Below are 25,466 nucleotides of genomic sequence, written 5' to 3' on the forward strand. Positions count from 1 at the left end.
GAAAAAAGGAGGAAGTTGCAAAGTCAGCTAGCTCTATTATAGGTAGTAGCCTCGCCAGACATCTTCAAAAGGTGATGCCTCAGAAAGGCAGAATCATCATTAAGGATACCATCATCCAGGACATGCCCTCTTCTCATCACTACCAACAAGGTGGTGGTACGGGAACCTGGAGACACACACTCAACATTTTAGGAGCAGCTTCTTCCCTCTGCCATCACATTTCTGAATGGACAATGCACATAAGTATATTACCTATTTTCCCCCTCTTTTTTGCTCTGTTTTGCACTGATTATTTAATTTATATATATTCTTATTTTAATTTATAGTTTTTATTATGTATTGCAATGTACTGCTAATGCAAAACTACAAATTTTATGACATATACCAGTGTTATTAAACCCAATTCTGATCAGTACAATATTAGCAAAGCTTCTCTACTTAACATTCTATTTGCCCTCTTACATAATTACCAGTGCCAACCTTATGTTTATGTAGAATAGCACCCAGGTCCCTTTGAATGGCTCCATTCTGTAGTAACGGCACCTTTAGACAATATTCTGCTTATTTTACTTCACTGAACAAATTTCCCTACATAATGCTTCACCAGCCAAGCCTTTTTTCCAGCTTAACTAAGCTAAATCCCTTTGCAAACTTTTGCTTTTCCAAATACCTTTGTAACATCAGCAAACTTGGCTGCAAGACATCTGGAATTTCATCCACGTCATTAACACAGACTAAATAAAATTAAGGCCCTAGCACCGATCCTAATGGCAACCAATTAGTTACAGCATACCAAAATGAAAATGACCCACATTTCCTGTTAGACAGCTAATTCTCTATTCATTCTAATTCATTTCACAAATACCATGAGCTCTCAGCTTGCGCAGAAGATTTTTAGGCAGGACTTTAACAAGTTGCCTTTGGAATTTAAAATCCACTACAAATCCATCTATTGGTTTCTTTTTATCCATCTTGCTCATTATATTATCAAAATTTCTAATGAATTCGTCAAAACATGATTTCCTTTCACGACAGTTTGATTGCATAAACATATATGACAATATAAAAAAAAGTGATCAGGGAAGTTTTCAAAGTTTTCCCCTGGAAAGTGGAAAATAATGGTACACTCTATGACTCTACATCCTTAGATGCTCCTATACATAATGGAGGCAAATTATGACTAATTGAGTAATAATCTGCTGGCAACAAATATTCAAAATCATTTCAATGACAATGCAAGTCAATCATGGTACTTACATTTTCTGCTTCAATTCTCGTCTTAAAAGTTATTCTAACACTTAAAGGAGTATCCTCTTGAAAGTCTTCCACTTCTCCATATTTCTGGAAAAAAAAGGCAATGTAAAAAGTTAGACAGAAATAAACCTGGGTTACTTAAAGCAATTTCCTGTTTCTAAATAATAAAACACAAAACCCAGAGAGAAGTAAAAAAATTAATTTTAAAATTTCAACACTGGTTACAGCCGAATGCTTCTGCAACTGTTCAGCTTCAAGCTCATTAAAAGACAGTCAGTAAATTGCCATATTATCAATTCATTCTGAGGTGAATTTAATAGTTCAAAATGGTCTGGAGTGGGGGATAAAAGGTTGAATGGTACAGCTTTTTATGCAAGAAATAAATGTACATGTTCATTGACTCCTACCATAGGACTGAGAAAAGAAATAAGCAGCATACTTAAATTCTCCTTAATAAAGCCATCCCAACAGGTACATTATTCTATAAAACAGGTCTCTGCTTATATTATAAAGGTAAAGATGGGCATACAGTTGCAAGAAAAAGTTGGTGAACCCTTTGTAATTACCAAGTTTTCTGCATTAATTGCTCATAAAATGTGGTCTGATCTTCATCTAAGCCACAATAACAGACCAACCCAATCTGACTAAACTAGTAACACACAAATATTGTACTTTTCATGTCTTAATTGAACACCGTGTTTAATCATTCACAGTCCAGGCTAGAAAAAGTATGTATTTAATTAACTGGTAGAACCTCCTTTAGCAGCAATAACCGCCGCCACAGTGCGGAGGAATTTTATATCATTTCCCCATTTTACAAAAATTGGCTCAGTTCATCAATATTTCTGGGATACCCTGCATGAAATGCCTTCTTCAGGTCATGCCACAGCACCTCAATTAGGTTGAGGTCTGGACTCTGACTTAGCCATTCTTCTTTTTAAACCATTCTTTCATTGATTTACTCGTGTTTTGGATCATTCTATTGTTGCATCATCCAACTTCTATTAAATTTCGGGTGATTGACTGCTACCCTGACATTCTCCTGTAAAATGTCTCGACACAATTTTGAATCCATTGTTCTCTCAACGACTGAAAGTTGTCCAGGCCTTGAGGCAGCAAAACAGCCTCAAACCATGCTTCACAGTTGGGATGAGGTTTTGGTGTTGGTGTGCAGTGCCCTTTTTCCTGTAAATATTACGGTGTGTGCATTTCTGCCAAAAAGTTCAACTTTTGTCTCATTTGTTCACAGAATATTGTTCAAAAGCATTGTGGAACATCCAGGTGGTCTTCTGCAAACTTGAGACTTGCAGCAATCTTTTACTTTGGAGAGCAGTGGCTTCCTACAAGGTGCCCTTCTATGAAGACCATTCTTGTTCAGTGTCTTTCTTATAGTGGACACATGAACAGAGATTTTAGAAAATTCTAGAGATCTCTGCAGGTCTTTTGCAGTTACTCTTGGGTTCTTTTTCACCTCTTTCAGCAATATATGTTGTGCTCTTGGGGTGATCTTTGCAGGACGCCCACTCCAAGGGAGAGTAGCAACAGTACCGAATTTCCTCCATTTGTAGATAATTTCTCCTACTGTTGGCTGATGAACACTCAGGTCTTTAGAAATGCTTTTGCAGGCTTTTCCAACTTCATGCATCTCTACAGTTTTTCTTCAAAGGTCCTCTGAAAGTTGTTCTGATCAAGGCATGATGCAAATAAACAGATCTGTTTTGAGAAGAGCAGACTTTTTCTGTAAACTGGCTTTGTGTGTCTCTTTTTAAAAACTAGGGCAGGGTACCTCTGCAACCACGTCACCAATCTCACTTCATTTATTGAAAAGCCTGATTCCAAATAGCTTTTGTAGAAGGCATTACTCCAGAGGTTCATATACTTTTAAGCATATTGCATATTAAGCATATTGCTTAAATGATGCACTCAGTATTGATGAAAGTAGTTCAATTGTTTGAGTAATATTAGTTTAGGCAGATTAGGTTTGTAGATTATTGTGGCTTAGATGAAGAGGAGATCATATTTTATGAGTAATTAATGCAAAAAAACAGGCAAATGCAAAGGGTTCACAGACTTTTTCTTGCAACAATACAAAACTAGTCCTGATGGAGAACGTATGCCATCTCAGAGAGACAATACTGAACTGCACTTCAATACACAGTGACTTATTGCTCAAAAGGCAAAGCACTGCATGTGCTGGAAAACATGAGGTTAAATAAAGACAATGCCAGCAAAGCTCAGCAGGTCAAACATCTGATGAAACACCACTTTTGCACTCTACGGCATGTATTACATGACCTGCTAAGTATTTCTAGAATTTTCTGTTTTTATTTCTTTCAATAGCTATTCTTCAACATAACTTTGTAAAAAGTCAAAGAGCAGAAGTTCATACTTCTGGTGTTTGGAAAAAAAACATTCAGTTCACAATATAATTTTGCATATAGCTTTGCTTAATACTTGACAGCATAATTACAGTTCTCACAAACAAGCAGTTTGTAAATGCGGTTAGGATTAGATTACAAATAATTACAATAGAGCTTTGTGTATGTTTGTTTTATTGATAATTCCCAAGCATTAATAAAACCACTAACACTGTTTAGCTCAATAATTCATCTGTGACAACTCCTCTGTGGGACATCAGCATCAGCAGGGGTTAAGCTGATTTGGCAGGGGGATGGGAACCAGAGTGATAGGGCTGATGATAGGCCTGCTGGTTTGCGAGCAGAGGCAGTGTGTAGTGAGACTATCAAGAAGAAAAGGCAGATGATAAGGCAAAACTATAGACACTTGGATGAGCTGCAGTATAAAAAGGTGACAAAACCAAAAAAGGTAATAAATATAGGACTGAAGGTGTTATACTTGAATGCATGCTGTGCACGGAATAAGGCAGATGATCTTGTACAGCAGGTAGAGATTGGCATGTATGACGTTGGGACGTCTCTAAATCGTGACTGAAAGAAGATTATAGCTAGGAGCTTAAAATCCAAGGATACACATTGTACCAATAGGACAGGCAGGTAGGCAGAGGGGGTAGGGTAGTTCTTTGGTAAAATATGAAACAAAATCCTTAGAAAGAGGTGACATTGGATCTGAAGCTGTAGAATCCTTGTGGGCAGAGTTTAAAAACTGCAAGATTAAAAAGACTGATGAGAGTTACATACAGGCCTCCGAACAGTAGCCAGGCTGTGGGTTATAAATTACAATGGGAGATGAAAAATGCTTATCAAAAGGGTCATGTTAGAATAGTCATGGGGAATTTCAATATGTAGGGAGTTTAGTGCTGGATCCCAAGAGAGAGAATTCATAGAATGCCAACAGGGTAACTTTTCAGAGCAGCTTGTGGTTGAGCACACTAGAGGATCAGCTATTCTAGTTTAGGTGTTTCAGTCCTGAATAACGGTCTCAGCCTGAAATGTCAAATGTTTATTCATATCCATCGATTCTGCCTGAACTTTTGTGTGTGTTGCTTTGGATTTTCAGCATCTACAGAATTTATCAGGCTCTGTTGTGTAATGAACTGGATTTGATTAGGGAGCTAAGGGCAAAGGAACCCTTTGGAGGCAGTGATCCTGCAATTTGAGGAGGAGAGGTTAAAGTCATTTGCATCAGTATTATAGTGGAATAAAGGGAATTATAGAGGCATGAAAGAGGAGTAGGGCTAAGTTGATTGGAAGGGGACACTAGCAGGGATAAAGGCAGAGCAACAATGGCTGCAGTTTCTGGGAGTAAATCAGAAAGCACAGGACTGGTACAGCCCAACGAAATAGTATTCAGGATGTTGCAACTGTGGCTGACACAGGAAGTAGAAGTCAACATAAAAGCAAAAGAGAGGACACATGATAGAGCAAAAATTTATGTTAGAGAATTAGAAAATTTGTAGTAACTAACAGAAGGTTAACCAAAAAACCAAAAAAAAAGCCATAAGGATGAAAAAAGATGAAATAGGAAAGTAAGCCAGCCAACAATATCAAAGAGGATTCCAAAAGATTTTTTCAAATAAATAAAGAGTATAAGAGGCGAGAGCAGATATTGGACCGCTGAAAAATGATGCTAGAGAAGTAGAAATAGCAAATGAATGAAGTGCTTTGCATTCATTATGGAGGACACTGGCAGCATGCTGGAAGTTTGAGAGTGTCAGAAGGCAGAAGTAAATGCAGTTGCTATTACTAAGGAGAAGGTGCTTGGGAAATTGAAAGGCACAAAGATAGATAAGTCACCTGGACTGGATGGATGACACCCCAGGGTTCTGAAAGAGGTAGCTGAAGAGATTGTGGAGAAATTAGTAAAGATCTTTTAAGAACATCTAGCTTCTGGAATGGTTCCTTACAGATGTCACTCCATTCTTTAGGGGAGGAATGCAAAATAAAGGAAATTTGACCTCAATGGTTAGGAAGATGCTATAGGTGATTGTTAAGGATATAGTTTCAGGGTACTTGGAGGCACATGATAAATTAGGCTAAAGTTAGCGTGGTTCCCTTAAGGGAAAATCTTGCATAACAAATTTGTTGGAATTCTTTGAAAAAATAACAAGCAGGATGAGACCAAATGATGCCTGTAAGCATTTATTCACTGGAATTCAGAAGAATGAGGAGGGATCTCATTGAAAGCTATTGAATGTTAGAAGGCCCCAACAAAATGGTTGTCTTCTATGGTGGGAAAGTCTAAGACCAGAGGGCACAATAGAGGCAGTCCATTTAGAGCAGTTGAGAAGGAATTTCTTTGGAATTTGTTGCCACAGGAGGCTGTGGAGGCCAGGTCATTGGGTGTGTTTAAGGTGGAAGCTGATTGGTTATTGATTAGTCAGGGCATGAAAGCTTATGGTGAGAAAGCAGGAGAATGAAGTTGAGAGGGAAATGGATCAGACTTGATGGGCCAAATAGTTTAAACCTGCTCCTATATCTTATGGTCTTATCTTCAGTAGCAACTTTACATAAACATAATAGGGGATAGGAGGTAAATGTAATCAAAATCCATTGTATATTTATTCACCAGTAGGTCTCAAGTACACTCAGTGGCCACTTTATTAGATATCTCCTATACCAAACAAAGTGGTCGCTGAGTGTATGCTTATCCTCTCCTGCTGCTGTAGCCCATCTACTTCAAGCTTTGACATATTGTGTGTTCAGAGATGTACTTCTGCACACCACTGTTGTGACATGTGATTATTAAATTACTTTCGGTTTCCTGTTAGCTTGAACTAGTCTGGCCTTCTCATCTAGATCTTTCTAAATTAACCAGGTGTTTTCACCCATAGAACTGCTGCTCACTGTACGTTTTCTGTTTTTCATACCATTGTCTGTAAACTCTAGAGATTGTTGTGTGTGAAAAATCCCAGGAGATCAGCAGTTTCTGAAATACTCAAGCCACCCTGTCTGACACCAACAACCATTCCACGGTTAAAGTCACTTAGATCACATCTCTCCCACATTCAGATGTTTGGTAGACTGAGGTCCTTTAACATCTTGTCAAGCCTCATATCACAGCCAGCCTCCCCTCATCACTGGATCCTCTACAGTTTGCTTATCGTCCAAATCGCTCTACGGAGGATGCAATATCCACCACACTGCACACAGTTCTCTCTCACTTGGACAACAAAGACACTTAGGCCAGAATTCTGTACATTGATTTCAATTCAGCATTCAATACCATCATCCCGCAGAGACTAGTGGAGAAACTGTCGCTGCTTGGCCTTAACACTGCCATGTGTCGCTGGATTCTGGATTTCTTGACAGAGAGACCACAGTCAGTCCATGTTGGCAGGAACATCTCTGACTCCATCACACTGAGCACTGGATCCCCACAAGGCTGTGTGCTTAGCCCACAGCTGTTTACACTGCTAACACATGACTGTGCAGCCAGATTCAAGGAGAACCTGATCATTAAATTTGCTGATGATACCACTGGTGGGGCTCATCAGCAAAAATGATGAAACAATGTACAGGGAGTTGGTCAAACACCTAGAGAGCTGGTGCAGTGACAACAACTTGATGGTTAATGTCACCAAAACCAAGGAGATGATCATTGATTTCAGACAGTCTCAGCCTGAGCACACACCCCTCAGCATCATTGGCTCCACAGTGGAGAGAGTGGAAAACATCAAGTTCCTCGGGGTGCAGATCTCGGACAATCTAACCTGGTCCAGGAGCACCACTGGGATTGTGAAACGAGCCTAGCAGAGATGACACTTTCTGAGGAAGCTTAAACAAGCATCACTCCCCACTAACATCTTAACTACATTCTACAGAGGCATGGCTGAGAGTGTGCTGACCTCTTGCATCACAACCTGGTACTCCAGCTGCAGTGCTGCCAACAAAAAAGCCTTGCAGAGGGTAGTTAGGGGAGCAGAGAAGGTTACTGGGGTCTCCCTACCTTCTGTCCAAGACCTCTTTCAGAGTCGATGCCTCCAGAAGACACGGTACATCATTAAAGACCCCTCACACCCTCTCCATGAACTGTTTGTTCTTCTGCGATCAGGTAAACATTACAGGAGCATCAGAACTAAAACCACAAGGCGACTAAACAGCTTCCTCCCACAGGCAGTCAGACTGCTTAAATAGCAGCTCTACCTGACTGTTTTGGACACTTAGAACTTGTTTTTAACTGACATGTGGCTTTGTGTTTTACTATTTATTATTTACTATTTATTGTTATGTTTATTATTTAGTGTTGCGTTTGTTATGTTATGATTGCTCTGCTCCTGGGAAATGCTGTCTCATTCTGCTCTGCAGAGCTAATGTATGGTTAGAATGACATTAAAGTTTTTGAATCTTGAATCTGCCGGATGATGCTGAAGATGTTTTACAAGTCTGTCAACACGAGTGAATCTGCAGATGCTGGAGATGAATTAAAAAACACAAAATGCTGGCAGAACTCAGCAGGCTAGACAGCATCTATGGGAGGAGGTAATAACAACGTTTTGGGCTGAAACCCTTCATCAGGAGTGAAGTACCATGGGATGGTCAAGGGGATATAAGAAGAAGGGGGAGGGATGAAGTAGAGAGCTGGGAAGTGACAGGCTGGAGGGAAATGGGCTGGGGGAAGGTGGAGAATTATGGGAAATAAAAGAGAAAGGAAGGTAGGGCTGGGGGGAGAGATTATAGTGAGGGGGGGGAAAAGAGAGAGGAAAACCAGACTAAAATAATAGATAGGGATGGGGGTAAGGGGCTATCAACGGAGGTCAGTGAGTTGGATGTTCATGCCGACAGGAAGGAGGCTACCCAGGCGGGAGATAAGGTATTGCTCCATCGACCTGCTTGTGGCCTCATCTTGACGGTAGAGGAAGCCATGGACAGACATGTCGGAGTGGGAGTGGTCTGTGGAATTGAAGTGTGTGGCCACGGAGATCCCGCCACTGCTGGAGGACCGAGCGCCGGTGTTCGGCGAAACGGTCTCCCAGTCTGCGGCGGGTCTCCCCAATGTATAAATGGTCACATCGGAAGCACCGGATACAGTATATCACCCCAGATGACTCGCAGGTGAAGTGGTGCCTCACCTGAAAGGACTGTCTGGGGCCTGGGATGGTGGTGAGGGAAGAAGTATGGGGGCAGATGTAGCACTTCTTCCATTTGCAGGGATGAGTGCCCGGAGGGAGCTGTGGGGGAGGGATGGGGGGGTATGAGTGGACAAGGGAGTCGCGTAGGGAGTGATCCCTGCGGAAAGCAAAGAGTGGGGGGGAGGGGAAGATGTGGTTGGTGGTGGGATCACGTAGTAGGTGGCAGAAGTTATGGAGGATTATGCGTTGGATCTGTAGGCTGGTAGGGTGATAGGTGAGGACCAGGGGGACTCTATCCCTGGTGGGCTGGCGGGGGGATGGGGTGAGGGCAGAGGTGCGTGAAATACCGGAGACGCGATGGGCAGAGTTGATAGTGGACGAAGGGAAGGCCCTTTCTTTAATTTAAAAAAGGAAGACATCTCTTTTGTCTTAGAATGAAAGGCCTCATCCTGAGAGCAGATGCGGCAGAGGCGGAGGAATTGAGAGAAAGGGATAGCATTTTTGCAGGAGACAGGGTGGGAGGAGGAATAGTCTAGGTAGCTGTGGGAGTTAGTAGGTTTGTAGTAGACATCGGTGGATAGGGTGTCTCCAGAGATAGAAACAGGCCCCAGACAGCCCTTTCAGGTGAGGCACCACTTCACCTGTGAGTCAACTGGGGTGATATACTGTATCCGGTGCTCCCGAAGTGACCATTTATACATTGGGGAGACCCGCCACAGACTGGGAGACCATTTCGCCGAACACCGGCGCTCGGTCCTCCAGCAGTGGCAGGATCTCCCTGTGGCCACACACTTCAATTCCACAGACCACTCCCACTCTGACATGTCTGTCCATGGCTTCCTCTACCGTCAAGATGAGGCCACACGCAGGTTGATGGAGCAATACCTTATCTCCCGCCTAGGTAGCCTCTTTCCTGTCGGCATGAACATCCAACTCACTGACCTCCGTTGATACCCCTGCCCCCCACCCTTACCCCCATCCCTATCTATTATTTTAGTCTGGTTCTCTTTCTCTCTCTTCCCCCCCCCCCCTCACCATAATCTCTCCCCCCAGCCCTACCTTTCTTTCTCTTTTATTTCTCATAATTCTCCACCTTCCCCCAGCCCATTTCCCTCCAGCCTATCACTTCCCAGCTCTCTACTTTATCCCTCCCCCCACTTCTTATCCCCCCTCGACCATCCCATGTTACTTCACTCCTGATGAAGGGTTTCGGCCCAAAACGTCGTTATTACCTCCTCCCATAGATGCTGTCTGGCCCGCTGAGTTCTGCCAGCATTTTGTGTTTTTTTACGTGTCTGTGGTGGCCAGTGCTATCATGTTTGTTGTTGTGTGCTGGGGCAGCAGGCTGAGGGTAGCAGACACCAACAGAATCAACAAATTCATTCATAAGGCCAGTGATGTTGTGGGGGTGGAACTGGACTCTCTGACGGTACTGTCTGAAAAGAGGATGCTGTCCAAGTTGCATGCCATCTTGGACAATGACTCCCATCCACTCCATAATGTACTGGTTAGGCACAGGACTACATTCAGCCAGAGACTCATTCCACCGAGGTATAACACTGAGCGTCATAGGAAGTCATTCCTACCTGTGGCCATCAAACTTTACAACTCCTCCCTAGGAGTGTCAGACACCCTGAGCCAATAGGCTGGTCCTGGACTTATTTCCACTTTTCATGATGAACATTATTATTTAATCATTTGTTGTTTTATATTGCTATATTTCTTCACTATTCTTGGTTGGTGCGGCTGTAACGAAACCCAATTTCCCTCGGGATCAATAATGTCTGTCTGTCTTGGTCTGAACAACACCAGAACCTTGAACATGTCTGCATGCTTTGATGCACTGAGTTGCTGGCACATGATTGGATAATTAGATATGATCAGGTATCCTGAATAAAGTGGCCATAGAGTCCATGTGGTACACAGGTGTACTGAAGGCAATCGACCTCAAAAATATGTTGGGTATAGTGAAAGAAACCACCAGCACAATCCTAACAAACATTTTAGTAAAGCAACAAGACTGGCAATTTCATAGCAATATGGAAAGCTTACAAGATATAACCATCCCACAAACTACAGAACAGATCCAACAAAATTAAATGGATAAAGCTGTGTTTTCATGCAATATTTACTGACTATAGCCTCCTGCCAGAACAGCTCAGATCTTGACTATATTATAGCTCTTGTGCAAACATAAATGGACAATGTATTTTAACAGGTCAGGTTGAGTGCAAAAGGCCTTTTATCTTATGGGAGTGTTTAATCAACTGGTTCATAAGGTTGTTATAGCCAGGAGTGGCAGTGAGAATAAGCTCTCATTTACCTATTAAATGATCCCTGTAATGCACATCTAAAAGAGCCCCTGACAACCAAGTCCAGTTCTTGGCCTTTATGTGCAACTTAGCTATTAAGTCGTTTCTACTGATAGGAGGAGGGACAAAGGTGGGTTACTGACACCTTAAAACTAGTTATTTCAGGCAGAATGGGGCTCATCAACCATGACTGACAACTCATCTAGTGGAAGGAAAACTCTGATCACAAACTTCTGCTGCCTTGCGCTATACCCACTCATGGTGAAGACTTTGGAAGTAAACCTCAAGAAAAATCTGGAGCTGGAGTCCCTAAGGCAGTCCTATATTGAGTTCAACACTGACTGGCAACTCCTGTGACTGCATTGGTGCCAAATTATAAAGGTCTCTACCATTCCTCTGGATTCATTCAGCTGTGTGAAGAGGAGCCTGTTATGTAGGCAATAACTTGCTCCCCATGTCACACTGTCCTGGCTTGCATATGACGTAGACAGCTAGGATGCAACACATTCATAGTCGATCGCGACCAACAGAGGGCCTTACAACCAACTGCAGCATCAAAGCACTTTAGTATCACCAGTCAATAGGGACTGATGAGAAACTCCCTTATGTTGGAATTATATCTGGTACAATATATGTAAGTTATAGCTCCAGCAAGCTGTTATGTTCAACTCCAGTACAAAATGATCTGCACTCTGTGCCTATCCTCAAATACTTTCATATTCAGTCCTGATGAAGGGCCTCGACCCAAAACTTCGACTTATTCATCTCCATAGACGTTGCCGATCTACTTGGTTCCTCCAGCATTAATGTATATTACATCTTCATAATTTCCCTGCTGTTTGTGCACCCAAGCAGAACCCACACTTTTGTACTGGTACACTTAAAATGTTCTCCTTTCTTTCACTTACAATGGAATCCAATAGCTCTGGCACGGTCATCACCAATAACTAACTTCATAACGAACCAATGAACTAACCAATAGCTGCAACTATTGCAGCTGGTTCAACTTCATTAAGTATCAAGAATTTCTGCTTCTATGGTGTAATTTTGTTTTGTTAGAATTGTGAGAAGATGCAATTCTAATAAAATTCTGCCAACCAAATCCATGCAATGAAGTCAGTGATTCAAAGTGTAAATAAGGAACATCTACATGATAGCCTGGAAATGCTGATGTGGCAAAAATCTGTGTCACAGATACTATCTTTAAGCAGTCATTTTGACATAACCAGGCATAGTGATATAAACAATACAAACAATTGCAATGTCCTTCAGTTTGAGTGACAATGTGGAGTTGTGATTGCTTGGCTGGAGATGATAGGGGTAAGGGGGACAGGTCAGAGAAAGAGGATAAGTGCTTCAGATTGCTAGTTTCTCCATGAAGACACCAGTTTATAATACAGACAACACACACAAAATGCTGGAACAACTCAGCAAGCCAGGCAGTATCTAAGGAAAAGAGTATAGTCAACATTTCGGTTTGAGACCCATCATCAGAACTAAAGAGAAAAAAAAGTCAAGTTAAAAGGTGGTGGGAGAGGAGCAAGAAACACAAGATGATAGGTGAAACTGGGAGAGGGGAGTAGGGAAGTAAAGAGCTGGGAAGTTGATTGGTAGAAGTAATACAGGGCTGGAGAAGGGAGTATCTGATAGGAGAGGAGAGAAGGCCACAGAAGAAAGAAAAGGGGGAGGAGCACCGAGGGGCATTAGCGGAAGTTTGAGAAATCGATGTTCATGCCATCAGGTTGGAGGCTACCCAGATGGAATACAAGTTGTTGCTCCTTCAACCTGAGTGTGGCCTCATCGCAAGAGTAGGGGAAGCCATGGATTGACATATCAGAATGGGAATGAGAAGTGGAATTAAAATGAGTGGCCACTGGGAGATCCCACATTTTCTGGCAGACAGAGTGTAGGTGCTTGGCGAAATGGACTCCCAATCCACAACGGGTCTCAGTGATATACAGGAGGCCACATCAGGAGCACTGGATAAAGTAGAAAACCCAACAGACTCACAGGTGAAGTGTCACCTCACCTGGAAGGACTGTTTGGGGCCCTGAATGGTAGTGAGGGAGGAGGGTAGAGGAAGGTCAGGTCAGGTCAAGTCAAGTTTATTGTCATTTCGACCATGAACTGCTGGTACAGTGCACAGTAAAAACAAAACAACGTTCCTCCAGGACCCTGGTGCTACATGAAACAACACAAAACTATAGACTATGTGAGACAGCACAAGGCTACACTAGACTACGCAAAACAACATAAAAACTGCACTAGACTACAAACCTGCACAGCACTACATAAAGTGCACAAAACAGTGCAGGGCAGTACAATAATTAATAAACAAGACAGTAGGCACAATAGAGGACAAATTACAATATAATAGTAAATAATGTAGATGTCAGTCTAGACTCTGAGTGTTGAGGAGTCTGATGGCTTGGGGGAAGAAATGTTGCAAGGTCTGGTCATGAGAGCCCAAATGCTTCAGTATCTTTTGCCAGATGGCAGGAGGGAGAAGAGTTTGTGTGAGGGGTACGTGGGGTCCTTCACAATGCTGATAGCTTTGCAGGTGCAGCATGTGGTGTAAATATCTGTAATAGCGGGAAGAGAGACTCTGGATAATCTTCTCAGCTGACCTCATTATCTGCTGCAGGATCTTGCGATCCGAGATGGTGCAATTTCCAAACCAGGCAGTGATGCAGCTGCTCAGGATGCTCTCAATACCACCTCTGTAGAATGTGATGAGGATGGGGGGTGGGAGATGGACTTCCCTTAGCTTTCGCAGAAAGTAGAGACACTGCTGGGCTTTCTTTGATATGGAGTTGGTGTTGAGGGACCAGGTGAGATTCTCCGCCAGGTGAACACCAAGAAATTTGGTGCTCTTAACAATCTTAACGGAGGAGCCGTCGTTGTTCAGCAGGGAGTGGTCACTCAGTGGTCTCTTGAAGTCAACAACCATCTCTTTTTGTTTTTCTCACATTCAGAGACAGGTTGTTGGCTCTGCATCAGGTATAGCACTCGTTCCTTTTTCCTTCTTCCATGGTTTTCTGTCCTCTATCAGATTCCCCCCTTCTCCAGCCCTGTATCACTTTCAACTATCAACTTCCCAGTTTACTTTACTATTCCCCCTCTCCCAGTTTCACCTAATGTTTCTTCCTCCCCTCCCCCCACCTTCTAACTCAGATATATCTTTTTTTCGCTAGTCCTGACAAAGGACCTCAGCGAAAAACATCAATTATACTCTTTTCCATAAATACTGAGTTTCTTCAGCAGTTTGTGTGTTGCCTGGATTTCCAGATTCTGCAGATTTTCTCTTGAGTTTGTAATAGTCCTTATACAATGGTTTTCATGTGTATAAAGATACATTAGATTTTTATGTATTTTGAAGATCTTACCAAAAATACATAATATTCTTGAGCAAAATTTTGCCATGTACATTTAACATGCAAGCTACAACATCTCGAACAGCTGATATTTTCAGAAAATGGTATCCACAGCATTTTTCCCCTTCAAGAAAAGTGCCTCAAATAACTTAATGATAGTTAGATGCTAATGAAAACAGTAATATCTATCCACCCTACTGAAGCACTTGATTCCAACACAGAAAATGCTGGAGGAACTCAGTTGGTCAAGCAGAATCTACAGAGGGAAATAAACAATTAATATTTTGGGTCAAGATCCATCTTCACAACTGGAAAGCAAGAGGACAGAAACATTTTGTATGTGACTTTAGATTTTCATTATCTGCCATCTCTCTTTTGCATCTTGTGACTCAATTTATCTCATTTTGCTTGGCAGGATAAAAACAGCAGCAAAATACCATATATATTTTCCATTGGAGGCATTGAAAATCTGAGAGCCAGTTACTTAATAATTAGGTTCATTAAAGGATCAATCCCTTATCTATTAGTCATTGAACTAGCTAACATATATACACCAAAATAATAATCCTTTTGCTTAAAAATCTGAATTGTTCCCTGTATCAAAGAAAATATTGGAGACAGAAAGTTATTGGTAACAGCAGCAGACAGTACAGGTGTCCCCAGCTTTATAAATGCTTGCTTTACGCCACTTCGCTTTTACAAAAGACATACAAAAGTCCTGATGAAGGGTCTCGGCCCGAAATGTCGACAGTGCTTCTCCTTATAGATGCCGCCTGGCCTGCTGTGTTCCACCAGCATTTTGTGCGTGTTGCCTACATTAGTAACCTGTTTTCGCATTACAAAGAGGATTTTCACTTTTATGAAAATTTTTCCCATATAAATGAATAGTTCTTCACTTTATGCCATTTTGGCTTAAGAAAGATTTCATAGGAACGCTCTACCTTTGTAAAAAGGGGTGGGGGGGGGGGGACACCTGTACATCACCCACTGTGGGTATGACTAACAGTGTTGAAACAAAACAAAAACCAGAAAGCACTGGAAATATGAAATACAAATCAAAAATGTTAGAAACACTTAGCAGGTCAGGCAGCAGCTTTGGAAAGAAAAGCTGTTGATATTTCAAGTCTGGGATCTTTCAGAACTGGAAGAGAAGTAAAGGAAGCAGGAGAAGGGATATATGGAACAAAGGGAAATGTCTGATTGGTAAGGCCAATGATTTAATTCTAAAAGCAGAAAATACCTGAGATCAGGTAGCATCTGTGGAAAGAGAAACTTAACATTTCAGATCAAATACCCTTCATCAGAACTGAGGAATAGAGAAAACATGCTAACCTCAGTAGTAGAAAAGGTCGTGAAAGAGCAATAGGTGAATCAAAGGGAATTTCTGTAGTAGGATGAAATAATGTTACCATTAAAACCAGAATATGCAAATGATAGGAAAGGAAGAGAAGAGAAATAGCAAGCAAAAAATGGGTAGTGTTGATACAAAACAGAGAGAGTAAGTTTCTGAAGTTAGAATATTCAATAAGGCCAGAAGCGTGCAACATGCCCAGACAGAAGATGAAGTGTTAAGCTTCATATTTGTCAGAGCAAGAATGGATGGAGAATTAAACTGGTACGTAATAACAAACTCAGGGTCACTCCAGTAGACTGAATTGCACTGCTTCACCCAATTTGTTTCTATAACGTTGAAAAGACCACACTGTGAACACCAAATGCAACACATTAAATTGGAAGAAGTGCAAGTTACTCAGTGCTTCAGTGGAAAGACTCACAAGATGCTGGAGAAACTCAGCAGGCCAGGCAGCATCTATGGAAAAAAAGTACAGTCAATGTTTCGGGCAAAAACCCTTCAGCAGAACTGGAGAAAGAGAGCTAAGGAGTAGATTTGAAAAGTTGGGGGAGGGGAGAGAGAAATGCCAGGTGATAGGTGAAACTTGTGGGGGGTGGGGGGAATAAGAGATGAAGCAAAGAGCTAGGAAGTTAATTGGTGAAAGAGAGAGAAGGCCATGGAAGAAAGAAAAAAAAGGGGGGGGGGGGAGGAACACACACCGAGGCAATGGGCGGGCAAGGAGATGACATGAGAGAGGGACAAGGGGATGGTAAATGGTGAAGGGGCCACGGCCTTCTGTCTCTTTCACTAATCAACTTCCTTACTCTTTGCTTCATCCCTCGCCCTCCAAGTTTCAACTATCATCTGGCGTTTCTCTCTCCCCTCACCCCACCTTTCTAATCTACTCAGCTTTCCTTCTCCAGTCTGGTCAAAGGGTTTCAGCCCAAAACATCGACTATACTTTTTTCCATAGATGCTGCCTGGCCTGCTCAGTTCGTCCAGCATCTTGTGTGTATTGCTCAGATTTCCAACATCTGCAGATTTTCTCTTGTTCGTGGGAAAGACTCACGGGGTCCCTGGATTGTGGGAATGGAAAAGTGAAATGACCAGCGTTTCACCCCACTGCATGGGAAAGTGCCAAATGACTGAGAGCAATGTGTGACAGAAGAATGGTAGGCAGGGAGGAAGGGTCAGTCGGAGGGGGTAACAAAAGAAGTGAGCTTTTCAAAATGCTGAAATGAAAGGGGAATGTGGCTGGTGGTGAGATTTGATTGAAGCTGGTAGAGATTGTAATGGCCACTGAATGAAGAAGTTGGTGGGGTGGAATGCAAGGGGCAATGAAACTGTCCTTGCTCTATCCAAAAGAAGGGGCAACAAGCATAGGCATGGGAAATAGACAAGATGTAGTCAAGGGTTGTCTATTATGGTAGAGAGCAAACCAGTTTAAAGAAAGGCATTTCAAAGGCACTTGAGCAGAATTACCCTTCATCACAGCAAATGTGACAGATGCAGAATTGTGAGAATTAAAATCCTAACAGAAGGTTGATTGGGAAGAAGTAAAATCATCAATATGGTGTTGTGCCTGTTTACCTAAAACAGATGCTGTTTTTACTACTTTATCAGCAACATGCATCAGAAAAGAAAATCATAGAAGCCTACACGAAATCAAATGACAAAATAAGTCAATATACACATCTAGAACAGAAAGTGTGATTGACAATCTTTCAGTCTTCTCAATAATACATATCTGGCAAATTTTCAACTACTCCCATCAATTTGAAGTTTTTTTTTATTAAAGTATAAGGTCACCAAAATATGCAAACCATTCCCAATTACAGAATAGTTTTCAATGCAAAAATTCAGGAGGCAAGAGTAGAGAGGGATATCTATTTACAGCAGAGTTCAGTATTTCGATTTGAAAGCTGACTGCAATTAATATGTTATTTAGATAGTGAGTATTGCAATTCCATTCAATATTTGAACTAGATGTGGAATGTAGTTTCCTCATAAGCATTAGAACTACTATAGCAATTACATAGTGCAAAACAGTAGCATTTATCAAGTGCTTTCTCATATTAAGTTCATGGTATCAAAAATTGACATTGGGCCACATGAAGTGAAAGTAGAGTAACTGATGATAAACATGGTAATGAGTAGAACATTGGAGAGTACGGGCTGAGGGACAGATGACAAAAATTTAGTCAGTTACAATGTTTAGAGCCACAATTACAAAGACCAATGATAGAATGACTAAGTTTGTTGATAATCAGGAAGCCCTATTTGGAAAAGTGCAGATAGTGTTAGAGGCGTAAAGGAAACACGCTCTCTGGGAGTCAATGCCCGTCAGTGGGCACAACAAGAGATCTGGTTCTGATTAGAATATAATTATCTCAACACCCCTGGTGTTCTTATTTCCTTCATGAGCCAATCTAACTTGCCTTAAAAGCATTTTCACTAACTGTATCAATGACGCCCACTATTCACAAGTACACCATTCTCATTGCCAGTTGGATAAGGTTTCCAGTTCAACGCCTTGGTGCCTAGCCTACATTGTCTTTAGTGTTATTTTGATAAATACACAGAGCAGACTATCAAACAAATTCCATAATTTCAAAAACCTCACTTGGTCACCTCTCATTCTTCACTTTTCAAAATCAAAAGGCTTAGTCAATTTTTCCTTTGAGGTCTTGTTACTCCAGAGGACCTTTTGCCAATGTCCCTCTATCACTTTTATAATATTCCATCTTGAACTCCACAATACACCAAAAATGGTACAATTAAGATTCCAGCTGTTGTTAATGGTACCAATAATTGTTTGAATATTTGTGTAGGCCTAAAACACAAGACTTCATAAAATCAAGCAGTTATAGCACTGAAGGAATCTAATAGGCCTATCAAGTCCAGACTGATCACATGCAAGACTAGCTTGCTTAATCCCAGTCTTCCGGTCTCTACGCATGGCCTTGAAATTGTTATATTTTCAAGTAATGCTCAAGCTCTCTTTCAAATACTGCAATGGAATCTGTCTCCATTAATATGGGGGTACATTCTTGACCCTAATAACCTAATGTACAATAACATCTTTTCCCCTGTCACCGTGATCATTTTCAGCCTACGGTATCTCAATTTCGACAATCTTCACTAAAGGGAAGAATCTGTCTGTCAACTCCCTCATTCCCCTTTGTGATTTTAAATCCATACTTTAAATCTCCTTGCAATCTTCTCTGCAGCAAAGGAGCCCAGATTCTCCAGTTAATCCACATATTTAAAATCTTTCATCCACAAAAATCATTTTGGTAAAGTCTTACACCTCTCAAGTATGTTTAAACATGGTGCCCAGAACTTGACAGAATACATCAATCGACTAAGGTGCTTCATGGCCTCTCACTCTTGTACTTTCTGTGTCTGTGCCACAGCTTTTATAAAATTTATTCTCAATCTGCTGTGTCATTTTGCAACAAACTACCAACATAAGGTATATTTTTGTACCCTTTTCAGAACTGTACCTTTTGGTTTGCATTGACTCTTCTCATTCTTCCTACAAAATACGTCATTCTTTTACATTTCTCAGAATTGAATTCCAGCTGTTGCCTATAAACTCATTCCACTACATAACTTTTTGGATTATATCCTACGTACTCTGCTTCCAAATTTGCAGATTTCGAGTGTGTCCAACACTCTCTGTGTATGGATTGGGAGGGTGGAGGGGAAAGAGGATGTAGGATAGGTTGGTGTAAGGAATGAGGTTACAGCATGCCTATCAACAACTGCTGCTTAAGTAGGCAATCTTATCCTTGTTGGCTTACTTCAATGCTGAAAATAGCCAGTTCTGAACATTGAAAGGTCAGTCTGATTTGGAACCCTGATTTTGACAGTTACAGATTGACAAGTAATCTCCAAAAAGACAAGATTTCTGAGATAAGGCACATTTTAAGAATTACAAATGCACAACTTCCAAATATGTGCTAGTGGACCAGGAGAATTAATCAGTGACAAAGAGGAAAACAAAACAAAAAGCTAATTTGATGGGAGGCTTCAAATTTAAAGTTTCTTTTTAATGTCTAAACTTACCGAAAAATGTGGATTCAATTCATCTTTTTCCTCCTCTGTAAAGCCAAATACTGTTAATGTTTTGGGCCTATGGTCAACCACCATATGCATCTGTGCACCTCTTCCCCTCACACTCCTGCCTCGACCTCTGCCTCGTGTTTGCGCAGCCTTGCCACGTCCTCCTGGAAGAATTCCCAATCGTGCAGCCTGAAAGTAGACAATTGATTTACTTCTGCTGATTCATATCAAGAGCAGTACTATTATATACCTGGCACAAACAAAGCCAACTTTTCATACATTTACACTTCACTGCTGACATTGCGTATTCCCAATACAATAAGCACTAGAACTGATCTGATATGCTGCCTCTAGTGCCCAATGTTCCAACTTTCAGTCACTTCAGCACAGTTAATTCAATGGCACTGGGCTTACAACCCTTGCTATACTCACTCTGCTGTACTTCTCCTGCTACTTTCAATAGGGTCCTGCATTACAAGTTGGTCAAAGGAATTCAAGAAAGACTGACAGGAAAGACCTAAAATTGGCTCAGTGGTAGGAAGCAAATGTTACTGATCAGCTGAAATTTTATTTTTGACTAGGAAACTAGGTTCTCCATAATGCTCATTTCTTAGTCCCTGACATTTGTGTATATATTAATAACAAAATCAATGTTGAAGACACGAAAAGGAGGTGACAGAGGATTGGATGGTGTAGAATTGTTGAGGGTAGAGTGAAGAAACTGCAAGGATAAAAAGACCCTGATGGGAGTTATACACGGAGCTCAGAAAGTAGCAAAGATGTAGGCTACAAATTACAATGTAAGTTAAAAAATGTAAGTTAAAGGGGCAATGTTACGATACTCATGGAGGATTTCAATATACAGGTAGATTGGGCAATATCAGGTTGATGCAGGATCCCAAGAGGGAATTTGGAGAATGCTTACAAGATAGCTTTGTAGAGCAGCTTGTGTTGAGTACACTAGGGAATCAGTTATTCTGGATTGAGTTTTACGCAATGAACCGGAATTGATTAGAGCATTAAGAGAAAGGAATCCTTAGTAGTCAGTGATTATAATATGAGCGATTTCATGCTGAAATTTGAGAGCAAAAAGCTTAAGTTAGATACTTCAGTATTACAGTGGAGTAAAAAGAATTACAGAAGCATCAGAGAGGAGCTGGCCAAAGTTGATAGGATGGGTACATTAGCAGGGACGACGGCAGAACAGCAATGGCAGGAGTTCCTGGGAGCAGTTCAACAGGCTCAGGATAGATGCGTCCCAAAGAAGTAGAATTAGAAAAGCAGAATGACTCAATTGTGGCCGACAAGAGTAGTCAACGCCAACATAAAAGCCAAAGAGAGGGCATATAATAAAGCAAACTAGTGGGAATTAGAGGATTGGGAAGCTTTTAAAAACCAACAGAAGGCAACTACAAATTAATAAAGGAGGAAAGAAGGAATAATGTTGAAGAGGATACCAGAAGTTTCTTCAGATATATAAAGAGTGAAAGACAGGCGAGAGCAGATTTCGGACCTCTGGAAAATGATGCTGGAGAACTAGTAATGGAGGACATGGAAATGGCAGACTAACTAAATAAATATTTTGCATAGCAGTATGCCAGAAGCCTGTGAGAGTCAGGTGACAGAAGTGAGTGAAATTGTTATTACTAGGAAGAAGATACTTGGTAAACTAAAAGGTCTGAAGGTAAATAAATCACCTAGACCAGATGGTTTACACCCCAGGCTTTTGAAAGAGGTGGCTAAAAAGATTGTGAAGGCATTAGCAATGAACTTTCAAGAATCACTAGAATGGAAAATTGCAAATGTCACTCCACTCTTCAAGAAGGGAGAGAGGCAGAAGAAAGGAAATGATAGGCCAGTTAGTCTGAGGTTGGATTCGATTGTTGAGTAAGAGGTTTTGGGGTACTTGGAGACACATTATAAAATAGGCCAAAGTCAGCATGGTGTCCTTAAGGGAAAATCCCTGACACATTTGTTCGAACTTTCTGAGGAAATAACAAGCAGGATAAACAAAGGAAAGTCAATGGATGGTGTGCACTTGAATTGGCAGGAGGCAAAGAGTGGGAATGAAGGGAGCTTTTTCTACTTGGCTCCTGGTGACTAATCATGTTCCAGAGGGGTCTATGTTGGGACTGCTCCTTTTGTCAATGATTTGGATGACAGATGGCTTTGTGGTCAAGTTTGCGAATGATACAATAGGTAAAGGGGCAGGTAATATTGAGGAAGCAGAAAGACTACAGAAGGACTTAGATCAGAAGAATGGCCAAAGTAGCAGCAGATAGAATATAGTGTCTCTCTAAATGGAAAGAAAATTCAAAAATCTGTGGTCCAAAAAGAGACTTGGGAGTCCTCATGCAGGATTCCCCATAGGTTTATCTGCAGAATGAGTTGGTGATGAGGAAGGTAAATGCAATGTTTCCATTCATTTTGAAAGGAAGGAATATAAAAGCAAGGAAGTAATGTTGAGGCTTTAAAGCACCAGTGAGGTCTCACTTTTAGTATTGTGAGCAAATCAGACAGGGTTCAAAGGAGGATCACAAAAATGATTCTGGGATTGAAAGGCTTACCATATCAGGAGCATTTGATGGCTCTGGGCTTATACTCACTGGAATTCAGAAGAATAATTGAGATCTCATTGAAACCTACCAAATCTTGAACGGCCTCGATAAAGTGGATGTGGAGAGGATGTTTCCTATGATGGGGGAGTCCAGGACCAAAGGACACAGCCTCAGAATAAAGAAGCGTCCTTTTAGAATAGAGATGAGGAGGAATTTCTTTTGCCCTTAGAGTGCTGAATCTGTGGAATTTGTTGCCACAGGCAGCTGTGGAGGCCAAGTCATTCGAGTATATTTATGGCAGAGGTTGATAGTTTATTGATTAATCAGGGCATGAAGGACTAGGGGAAGAAGGCAGGAGATTGGGGCTGAGAAGGAAATGGATCAGCCGTGATGAAATGCCAGAGCAGACTCAATGGGACAAGTGGCTAAAGTCTGCCCTTATATTTTATGGCCCTCTAATACGCAGTTGTGCAATAGATCCCTGACTTTTGGAACCATATTGAACCCTTCCAAACATTTTCACATAAGAATTTGGGGTTAGTTCTATTTCTTGTCAACCGCAAAGTAACAGAAGAGTGGAATGATGTACTCAGTTCATTTTATAAGATAAATAACTGATTGCCTTTGCCCTACTTTAGGCAAACCTCACCTCCACTTGGAGTTGGTTCAGCTTTTTACGCAAGTCTGTTGTGTCCTCTCCTGAGTTAAGCTTCTTGTGGAAATCCAGTTCTGCATCCAGTAACTCTTTCTGTGCCTAGAGTCAAAAGAAAAGTTAATCATTATATAATTGACCTTTTCCAATTAATATATATTTTCCAACCATAAATACCAAATTTAATACAACCCTTTAGATACGCTCTCTAAGCTTTAACTCTGAATTTAAAACATGTCTGAGATCACTGATCTGCTCAAACAAATGCTTGCCCTCCACCTTTGGTATGCTGATTCCCAATGAAATCATTACTTTTTTTCATTCAAATTACCTGATTTGGAATTTTACATGCAGATTTGGTCACCTACCTACAGGAAAGATGTCAATAAGACATAATTTTTCTTAATTCCCTACAGTGTAGAAGAATGAGGGGAGATTTGATAGAGGTATACAAAATTATGAGGGGTATAGATAAGCATAAATGCAAGCAGGCTGTTTTCTCTGAGGTTGGGTGAGACTTGAACAGAGTGAAGTTTCTTGTGGAAATCTAATTAGGGGACATAGCCTCAAGATTCAGGGGAGTCAATTTAGGACTGAGATGAAGAGGAACTGCTTTTCCCAACGAGCGATGAATCTGTGGAATTCTCCACCCAACTAAGTAATGAAGGCTACTCAGTACATATATTTAAGACAAGGTTGGATAGATTTTTGCAGAGTAGGGAAATTGAGGGTTATGGGGAAAAGGCAGGTAGTTAGAAATGAGTACATGGACAGGTCAGCTATGAACTTACTGAATGGCAGAGCAGGTTCGACGGGTTAGATGGCCTACTCCTGCTCCTATTACTTATGTTCTTATGTTTTCCATTCACTGTCAGATACCTTGGACTACACAAAAAAATTTGAGACATGCTCTCTCTGCTAAAACAGCCTAATAAACCAGGTTAATTCTAGACTCCAATAATAATCCGTACCTTCTTTTCAATAGCCAAAGCACTTAATAAACCTTGTCCTGTGAGTATCCTCCATCCTAACCTCAAACTACAAAGTACAAAGAACTCATGGAACCTAGTCACTAGATTTGAGATGGATCCACATTTTCTGCCCTTCTTTCCCAACTCTATCAGGACAACTTCTAACACTTCCTTTTTGACGTGCCTATTTTATATCTAGTTATCATCAAATTCCTTTAGATCAGAAAATGAAATTATCAACACTAATTCTCTAGAATTAAATAAACTCACAAAAATGGGCTTGGCTTGAGAAAAGACCTCAGAAACAAAGAACACTGTTTGAACATGACAAGCTATTATTTTTTTCCTAAAATGAGGGACCATAACCTTTCGACCTGTATTAAATCTCTACTCAATTTGGATCTAAATAGGACAGTATTCAACAATCTATTTCATTCTTAATAAGCAGTAATTGAAAAAAATCAGTCAGTTCTATTGTATAAGAAAACAAAGCCATTCATTGCATTTTCTACATACTCATTTTCCATCGTAATCATAACCAGTTCATATACAAGGTTGTAAAAATGTCTTGAGGAACAGGAAAAGATCATAGAATGCTGCAGCACAGTACAGGCTCTTCAACCCATGATATTCTGTAGATCTTTAATCTACTCCAAGATCTATCTAACCCTTTTCTCCCACATAGTCCTCTAGTTCTTTCAGCCATGTGTCCCATCCGAGTGTCTTAAATGTCCCTAATACAGCTGCCTGTACCACCAATGTGTGCCATGCATTTACCACTATCTGTGAAAAGACCTCTGACATCCCACCTACACTTTCCTCCAATCACTTTAAATATACATCCTCTTGTATTAGCCAACATCACCCTGGGAGAAATAAAAAACTGGCAGTCCATTCTATCTATGCTTCTTTTACATCTTATGCAGTTGCTTCTTATCCTCCATCGCTCCAAAGAGAAAGGCCCAAGCTTGCTTGAACTTACCTAGTAAATAAGACATTCTCTCTCACCCAGGTAACATCCCAGTAAATCTCTGCACTCTCTTTAAAGCTTACAGATCCTTCCTATAAGGTAACCAGTAATGAACAGAATACTCCAAATGTGGAATTCACCAGTGCTTTATAGAGCTGCAACATTACCATGCATTGTTGAATTTAATCCCCTGGCTAACAAAGGCCAACACTCCATACACCTTCTTAACCATCCTATCAATGTTCACTGCAACTCTGAGGGATCTAGGAAAGTCAACCCCAAGATCCCTCTGTTCCTCTACTCTAAGAATCCCGCCATTAGCCTTGCACTTTGTCTTCAATCTTGACCTTACAGAGTGCATCCGTCACACTTTTGATTTGACTCCATTTCCCACTTCACAGCCTAGATCCACATCCTATCAATGTCCCACTGCAACCTACAATAAACTTCTACACTATCCACACCTCCACCAACCTTCATGTCAC

General features: G+C 41.1%; 1 protein-coding gene across 2 annotated transcripts in view; it reads right to left on the reverse strand.

Annotated features, from left to right (window-relative positions):
* The window catches only part of rbm27 (RNA binding motif protein 27), a 139,869-nt gene that overhangs the window by 26,874 nt on the left and 87,529 nt on the right, over window positions 1-25,466 (reverse strand). For both annotated transcript variants that reach the window (XM_059990488.1, XM_059990487.1), the window contains exons 17-19: window positions 23,038-23,142; window positions 19,834-20,019; window positions 1,258-1,341 (exon numbers count right to left, since the gene is read on the reverse strand). In XM_059990488.1, the coding sequence (XP_059846471.1) occupies window positions 1,258-1,341; window positions 19,834-20,019; window positions 23,038-23,142 (375 nt within the window). The remainder of the gene's footprint in view (window positions 1-1,257; window positions 1,342-19,833; window positions 20,020-23,037; window positions 23,143-25,466) is intronic.

The sequence above is a fragment of the Hypanus sabinus genome, chromosome 15, assembly GCF_030144855.1.
Source record: "Hypanus sabinus isolate sHypSab1 chromosome 15, sHypSab1.hap1, whole genome shotgun sequence".
Classification (NCBI taxonomy): Eukaryota; Metazoa; Chordata; class Chondrichthyes; order Myliobatiformes; family Dasyatidae; genus Hypanus; species Hypanus sabinus.